Genomic DNA, 8,515 nt, shown 5'->3' with positions numbered 1-8,515 from the left:
TAACGTTTGGAGAATGACAGAAAGTGCCGTTTTATTGAAAAGACTGTTGAAAGGCAAAAACGTTACTAAAGGTCTACAACAAGTATCACACATAAGTATTTACAAAATGAGAATTCACAATGGTATGTATGTATGTATGTAGTTCTGTGTTTTAGATTTTGTTGAGGCTGGCAGCAGGCAGGGTGGATTTGTCCAAGTCATCAAAGTAGGGGTGAGTCATGGCCTCGCGTGCAGAGATCCTCTTGGGAGGATTGTAGGTCAACATTTTCTACAGCAGAGACACAAGACAGGGAAGAAAAGGAGACCGTGTCACTCAGGGAAGGTTATGTATAGTATTATTATTATTAAGTTACGTATGCATCTATGAAAATAAATCCCAAACCACAGTGGAACACACAGACCCCTCCAACATATTTATATGAAGTGATTCCTTGGATTAAATGAGTTAGTCTTATTATAAACACTGGAGTTATTGGAAATGTTTGGATCATCAGCTGTGCCAGAGAGTCGATGACATGGCGCTGCGTTTAAAAAAAAATAATATTTTTAAATTAAAAAATGCCTACACGTGAAGTTTGGACATAGTGGCTATGTAGTTCTATAGTTTGAGGTTGTTATTGCATTTCAGAAAATGTCTTTAAAAACAATGTAATATGGCACTTAAATGCACTTCATGTTTAGTTTTTTTGAGAGATGATATTGTAAGCAATGTAGGCAACACAAATGTTGCTTTTCTCCAAAAATTAAACCAAACTATTGTATATTATTGCTCTTGAATAAAACAAAAGTATTTCTTATCCGATTAAATCGATGGATTACTAAAACAATCGATAGCTGTAGCCCGACTTCTGAATGTTAGTAACAGAAGTGTACCGCTAACGTCAAATATGTTTTGTATTTATTATATCTGTACTGACTTTAATCTGACAGACCGGTTTGAAAAGGAAAGCCCTTGGAGGACCACCGTTAACCACACAAGGCAACCAGGAAGAGATTCCTCCAGTGTCCTAAATTCACTTTGACTCACCAGCCAAGTTGGCGGGTAGATGAAAAAAAGTCCAGCTGTTAGGGATGTTAATGATTAACCATTTACCGCCAACAGGAGTTTTGACCTATTAGCCTAATATTATCAGTTAAACCAATATTAAGAAAAAAAAAGTTTTTAAAAACCATCTTTGGCATGATAAAAATGTAAATAGGCTATTCAATCTATTTCTTAACTGCTAATTCATTTGCTAGTCCTAACTTTGAAGCAGCAAATCGTGTTTTAAGCTCTTTTTTTTCTGCTTGTGGAGAGCTACGTGACACATGAAACTAGATCGATGAGGACCGGCGAGTTAAATCGGCCGTCTGACAACCTGCAGGTGGAGGCGGGGGAGACTCGGACATACACGCCGCGGGCCGCTGTGGACTTGTGTCAGTCCCGCAAGGAAAGTGGCTGCATGTGTCCGACAACGCACAGAACATTAACGGTACGAGCCTGCAGCTGTCAGCGGACACGGAGAGGAAAGTGAGTCAGAGCCTCCCGGACGGTGACCTGAGACTCCGTTTCCTGCTTTGTCGGTCAACATTTAATTTCATTGCGCTCTCTTTTGGAAGGCTGGCTGCCAAAAATCACCACTTACTAGCTAATTAATTAGCCTGAGGTAAACGCTAGCTATCAGTAAACAGAAGTGGCGTGGTGGCTGGCGTCTGGTGTGCGCGCCAGTGTCTGTCTGTTCCGACATGCAGAGCAACAGAAGAAAGTAGCTGCACCTTCACCAAAATGAAGACTGGAAAACGGAACCATTTTGGTACAAACATTTACTCGCCACGTGGCAGACAGCCCTCGGATATTTACACGCCAAATGGAAAATGTAGCCGCATTTGGCGACTGAACTTCGGACCCTGGATTCCTTTTATCTGGTTCTTGTCATGTAGAGGAATGATACATAATATACCAATAATCATTATGCTTAGCTTAAGATACTTCAGACTGGCGTTGTTAAATGGGTCGGCCCTAGTCCTTACCGCCAGCAGGTCCAGGCCATTCTTATCCAGGTTTTTAACCATTGACGACAGGTTTCCAGACTTCCATTTAGGGAAGGTGTTTTTGTAGTCAGGTAGGCTCTCTACTTCAGGCCAAACGTCATTGTTTGGGGTTCCCAGAGTCCTGGAAAAAAAAAAAAAACAGAAACAGACAGAAGGATTCAAACAGGGAACTGCAGTTACACACCAGGTACTGCCCCAGGGGACCCAGAAAACACAGGGCTACCTGGAAATACTGTTTTATATCTATGGTTGTACGTCCTGCTGTTAGAATCCTCTCCAGTGAAATACAGTCACACCTTTACGCCGTTTAGCTGTCAGCATGTTAACCGTGTTTACTCCAGCTACTAGCTAACGGTAGGCTAACATCAACGTTACCTGCTGCCAAGTAGGGCTGGGCGATATGGAGAAAATCAAATACCACGATATTTTTTACCAAATACCTCGATATCGATACCGCAACGATATTGTAGCGTTGACTATCGGTGCTTTCACAAAATATTTACACAATGAGATTTTAGATAAATAATCATCAGTAATGTGGATATAATGACTAAGTGGGTAAAGCAAATAACAGTTACAACAGTCTGGAAAGTTCAGAAAATGACATCACTTTACTGTAACGCAGCCTCAAAAATATCATATTTGATTTTCTCCATATTGCCCAGCCCTAATCCATACGGATCAACTACGGTCCATTGGACCACTATCTGTTACACAGTGAATATTGAATTTTAGCTAGACGTTGGGGGGAAAAACAAAAATAATAATCGCAAATCGAGTCTTAATCACAATATCTGGCAGAATTATTAGGCGCAATTAGATACCCCTGCAGTTTGCTTTGGTGGGTCTACCTGAAGATCCTAAAGAGCTGGTCTATCTCGGAGTCTCCATGGAACAAAGGCTTCTTAGTGGCAAGTTCTGCAAAGATGGTCCCAGTGCTCCAAACATCGACGGGGGTTGAATATCGGGGTGAACCCAGAAGGACTTCTGGAGCCCGGTACCATAGAGTTACAACCTGGGAACACACACACACACACACACACACACACTTTAGAGGCTCGTTGGCGGTTAATCAAATATGCCCTGCACACCGTTGACTCAGTGTTGGTGATGCTCATGCTCTACCTCTGACCACATGTATCCCCATGGTGTGTGAATGGATTCTCACCTCATGGGTGTAGACCCTGACAGGAACACCAAAGGCCCGAGCCAGGCCAAAGTCTGCCAGTTTGATGACGCCCTTGTTGTCGATCAAAAGGTTCTGGGGTTTCAGGTCCCTGTGGAGGACTCGACGACAGTGACAGAAGTAAATGCCCTCCAAGATCTGGTAAAGGTAGCTCTAAAAAGGTAGTGAAGGGGGAGGGGAGGAGAACGGACATGGAAAAGGACACGTTTAGTGAAGCTGAACTAAACAAGACTAATCGGTTTTAAACCTGAGCACCCCTTCAGAGCTTCTTTCACCACATCTCCCTTTTCCTACAGAGGACTCTGTACTTTCTATTTTTGCTTTAAATTTGAATTAATTGAATCAGTATCTCTCCTTCAAATTATATCAAGTTGTTCAAAAAAGTCAGGAGCAACCCTGAATATTACAGAAATTCCCAATAACATCCACTCACCCCAAATTCATTCACTCATATCTAATTTACGATTTAAAGTAGAACGTCTTGGTTCTACTGCAATACATTTTATTTAATAGACTTGACCAGCATTTCAGAATCAGAAAAGGATGTAATGCCAAGTAAGGAACACCTACAAAGACTTTGCCTCAGTTGTTGGTGCACACATTAATACGAAATAAAAAACAAATATGTACATACAACATTAAGAAAATAGAGGCTGTATGGATTAGTGCAGGATGTGCAAAAATGTTGAGGAATGTGTTAAAGTTCAGGATATATACAATGTGCAAAGATACAGGTCAGGACAGGACAGGTATATTGTCCAGGATGCAGGAATAAGTGTCAATGTCAGTGGGGGGGTGTGGGGGTCTGGGGCCTTGTTAAAGAGGCTGACTGCAGAGGGGAAGAAACTGGTTTTGGTCCTGATGGACCGCAGCCTCCTGCCACAGTCACATCAGGCCTGCACGATATTGGAAAAAAAAAAAAAACAACTGACATTGCGATATTTTTTCCCCTTGCGAAGTGAAAAAAAGACAAGATGACATAAATAGCTCTATTTGGAAATAATAAATCATTCTCAACTACTGCGGTGATTTTGTAGGGGAGTGCATCTACATAGAAACTAAAAATGTGTCTACTCCTCTGAAGAGATTTTGGAGAGGGACATTAGGTAGTTAAATACACCGGTTGACTGACATGACACCATTGTATTCATATAATACTATCAATCCAGGCTAAAGTGAATGATAGTAATAATGCATGCACGTTGCTTCCTCTAAATTCCAGGTTGTGGTCGACTAGCGGGGCCAGCTTGTTCGTTTGATAAATTGATCAACATTGATTGTGATTGGTGGTTCTGTGTGCATGCAGAGCCTGGATGTCACACACTAGCAACAAACTGTGTATCCAAGAACGCTTAAGTACAAACCCCGTCACACACACACACTAAAGGGGAAGGGTTGCCTGGTAACGATCATGTAAAAGGTTATTTTTCTATCAAGCAGCAAAAAGGTTAGCGTCAACATCTCAACGTCCTGCGATGCGACTACTGCATGCGCACATCGCGATGTAGACGATTAAACAAAACGTCGTGCAGCCCTAGTATATAGTAGTTTACCAAGTAGAACTACGATGACATTAGAATGGAAAATACTTCTCTACGTGTTTGTGTGCAAAAGGGCAGAAATTTGTCTTTGGTACTGGTGGGCAAAATCTGCTATTCTGAATGGTGTATTATTAAAATAATAAATATTGAAAATGTACAGGAATTACAATTACAGTGTAAATCTTTTTCAAAAAGGTATAGTAAGCAATGTTAAATTATACACTTTGTCAAATCCAGCGTACATCTCCGTACGGTCACCTAGCTCTCCATTTGTGTGTGTGTGTGCGTTCAACACTGCAGAAACCTCCGTGATGTCAGAGGAATGAAAACTGATGAGGGCTCTCGTCGCTATGGACACGTGAGTAACAACATTAGCTTAGTGTTTCACTGTTTGACCTCAACAGGTCAGTTTAACCTCGTACATTTGCTAAAGTTTTCGTGACGGCTGCTCCCAACTGGCTAGCTTTACAGCAGTTGCTAATCCACAAGCTAACGTGGGCTAACATTGACTCTGCCACATTTTGTTCAGTCGGCAGAGATACTAACAGAAGTGGTTTTAAAGGTTTATGAATCACAAACACAGTTACCTTAACCAGCATAGGGTCCATGTACTGGCCAGAGGGGATGGAGTCCAAGTACTTCTTCAGGTCCATGGACAGGAACTCAAAGATGAGGTAGAGGCGAGACTCCTGCATCAGGACATCCAGGAGTCTGGCACACACACAAACACTGGGTAAGTCCGTACTGTATGTGTACATGTTCTCATAGGCTGTGACTCTCATAATCCCAATTTGCTCACATACTCCATGTAAAGGGTTGGGATGGATATTTTTACTATAGGCAGTGGTAATGAATAAATGTTGAAAACATCAACTATTAAATATATGTAATCTTTTCACTGGTACTTGTAGCGACATAGCATACTAGTGTTTTTAAACTACTATGTTGGTGTTTGCTAACAGCGGATAAAATCTACTACTTTTCACCAAATGGAAATATATAACGCAGCATGGTGATTTGTGGCATTATTTTGGAGACGTGGAGATCCAAAAGTGGTTGATGGTATGCAACTGTTGCTATGTCTAAAGTGGTTTGACACTTTAGACATTCTTGCTAGCGAGTTACTGTACATTAAAAAAAGTGTTGAGTAGTCTCTCTGCGATTCAATAACTAATGTGTGCCTGCCAAATGCACACGAGCGGAGTTGAGGGTCAAGAATTTCCACTCCCCCCCTCACCGAACTGTTCATTCCGCTCCTCGTTCAGCCGCCCACAAAAAGGTCAGGCAGAAAACGCCAGTGCTGTGGCCACTGGTAGCATGGAGGGAGGGCGGGCGCCTTCAGCTGCATGTATCCTCATGCTGTGAGCGGTACTTCAGCGAGAGACGAGGCGACGCTGTATCTGCTCTGTGCTTGAATGCAGACCAATATTCCTGCAAAGTCTGCTTTTTAATGACAAGACTGGAATAAAGGTAGACATTTAGACTATTTATGCTATAAAACGATCGACTACTACAAGAATGAATGCATCCGAAAAGTTTATTCAGGAACTATTTAATAACAGCTGGGATTAAAATATTTTTTGATGACAGTAACTGCAGCAGTTTGAATGACTTTACAAAATGTGTGTGGTATATATATATATATATATATCTCTATCTCAATACCGCGACAGCCATACCATCAGCTGTTGTTGTTTTGGGGCCGAGTAGGTCTGGACCACACTATAATTTACAGAGACCCAACAATTCTCTCAAGAGTAACTGCACCTAGTGTGACAGCGGTGAGGAAAAACTTCCTTTTAACAGGCAGAAACCTCGGAAGAAAACACGGCTCGAGGTGGGCAGCCATCTGCCTGGAATTACAGCCGCTGGTAAGTCTTACTTTTACAAACCCTTTAAGACAATACCCAATTCTGTAACACACATTCTAAACTCCACACCAAGCGAGCGTACCGTACAACGTTGGGATGCTTCAGCTCTTGAAGCAGAGAGACCTCTCTGACAGCGGTGCTGGGAACCCCCTCCTCCTCACTCTCCAGACGGATCTTCTTCATAGCCACGACCTGCCCTGTGTTCTTGTGCCTGCCCTTATACACCACCCCATAGGTACCTGCACAACAAGTCACCAACGTTTTTGTAATCGTATTAAGCACAGCCACACTTAGAACTTTATATTCATGACCATGTTGATTAAAGTACCAGTGGTGTAGTCTACGTGATACGCAGGTATACCCACTAAGAAAGCTCCAGGATTTCCATATACCCACTTAAAAATGCCCAATGACACATAACAACATACTATCCATTATATTTTTGATATATTTTGAATTCAAGTCATCTGTTATTTTCTTCTTCATTTAGGCTAAATAAAGGGATTTCCACCACAAATTGGTGCATAAAAGTGTATCAGAATGCAGAAAATGAAGTTGTTGATGCTCAAAACTTCCCTGGGGGAGGACACCCAGACCCCCCACTATGATATGCCCCCCCACCCCAAAAGGCAGATTCTGGCACACACAAAAATATATATAAACACACACACACACACACAGTACAGTATACCCACTACAATACATTAGACTACACCACTGTAAAGTACCTATAATGAAAATGGAAGGGTGCTGAGAATCAAGGCAATTAAACCCAAACCTGAAATAATTTCGGAAGCATAACATTTGTAGCAATATATTTGAATAATTGAGATTAAGACAAGAAAACAATTAGACCAACCTTCTCCAATTTTCTCTATCTTCAAGTAGTCTTCCATTATTGCCTGGGGGGGAAATACTGTCATGTCAAGAGTGCTATTTCAACAGCAATCATTACTTTCCAGTAGCTTCAGCTTATGCTTACCTTTCTATTTCGAATATTGATTGTATTAACTCACTGCCACTAAATAGCTTAGCTGTGTGTTACCGTTACTTACAATGTCAAATGTGGCCTAAAAACTAACAAGGCTGTGAAAGGCTGAATTTGGCTCGTCGTGTAACGTAACTTAGGATCGGAATGTGGAAATGTCCGTAACGTTAACCGTTAATTCAACAACTTACCACAATGCATCATGCACTTTTAAACTTAGAGATGAAGTTACTAAGTTGGCATTTCAAACTGTGACGTTAACGTTAATGCTGTAACATTAACGTTATAAAAACGATAACGTTAAACTAGGTTAATAGTGGCTCATAACATTGCCTTATTTTACACAGAATTTTAACATCAACAGTTCATTCGTGTTGTCGTTTCGACAGTAAGCCTTGAGAGATGAGAAGATATAAACGTGTTACAGCCCGTTTTCATGCTAAGTAACGTTAAGCAAGTTATGCTTAGCTAACATTAGTGCTAACACTAAATCGTCATGGCTAACGTTACCTTCTTTTGACTTTCTCGTGGTAGCTGACCCACTTTATGCTCAGACCGAATGGTACAAGTTAACCTGACAAATGATTTAAATCATATTTCAACATGTATCGTTATAAAATAGTTATAATTACCTGACTGTGCCTGGTTTGGTTGTATGTACTATCCGTGCACAGACTGCCGCTGAATGCTGACACTCTTTTGAAATGACCGCAGTAATGCAACGGTTCAAAACTAACCAATCAGGGAACGGGATGTGTTTCAAAACCAGCAATCAGGGAACGAGAAGCTGTCACGTGGGGTGAGCGGGAGAGAACGCGCCGACGTAGCGCGGAGATATTTATGTCCTGAGTTTAGTCTCCCAGGCAGGGACCACATTCCTCTCCCCTATCTACTGTAT

The 8,515-nt window shown here is 41.5% G+C and overlaps 1 protein-coding gene across 1 annotated transcript; it reads right to left on the bottom strand.

Annotated features, from left to right (window-relative positions):
• cdk1 (cyclin dependent kinase 1) lies at nt 1-8,329 on the bottom strand. The gene is made up of 8 exons (XM_078272932.1): nt 8,250-8,329; nt 7,489-7,531; nt 6,712-6,868; nt 5,346-5,469; nt 3,200-3,370; nt 2,883-3,046; nt 2,011-2,152; nt 1-268 (listed from the first exon to the last, which is right to left on the bottom strand). The coding sequence occupies exons 2-8, from the start codon at nt 7,523-7,525 to the stop codon at nt 152-154; spliced, it is 912 nt and encodes a 303-aa protein (XP_078129058.1). The 5' UTR covers nt 7,526-7,531; nt 8,250-8,329; the 3' UTR covers nt 1-151.
• Nucleotides 8,330-8,515: the final 186 nt, after the last annotated feature.

Source organism: Sander vitreus, chromosome 17, assembly GCF_031162955.1.
Source record: "Sander vitreus isolate 19-12246 chromosome 17, sanVit1, whole genome shotgun sequence".
NCBI classification, from domain to species: Eukaryota; Metazoa; Chordata; class Actinopteri; order Perciformes; family Percidae; genus Sander; species Sander vitreus.
The sequence above is the reverse complement of the archived record's forward strand: the minus strand, read 5'-3'. Positions and strand labels throughout refer to the sequence as shown.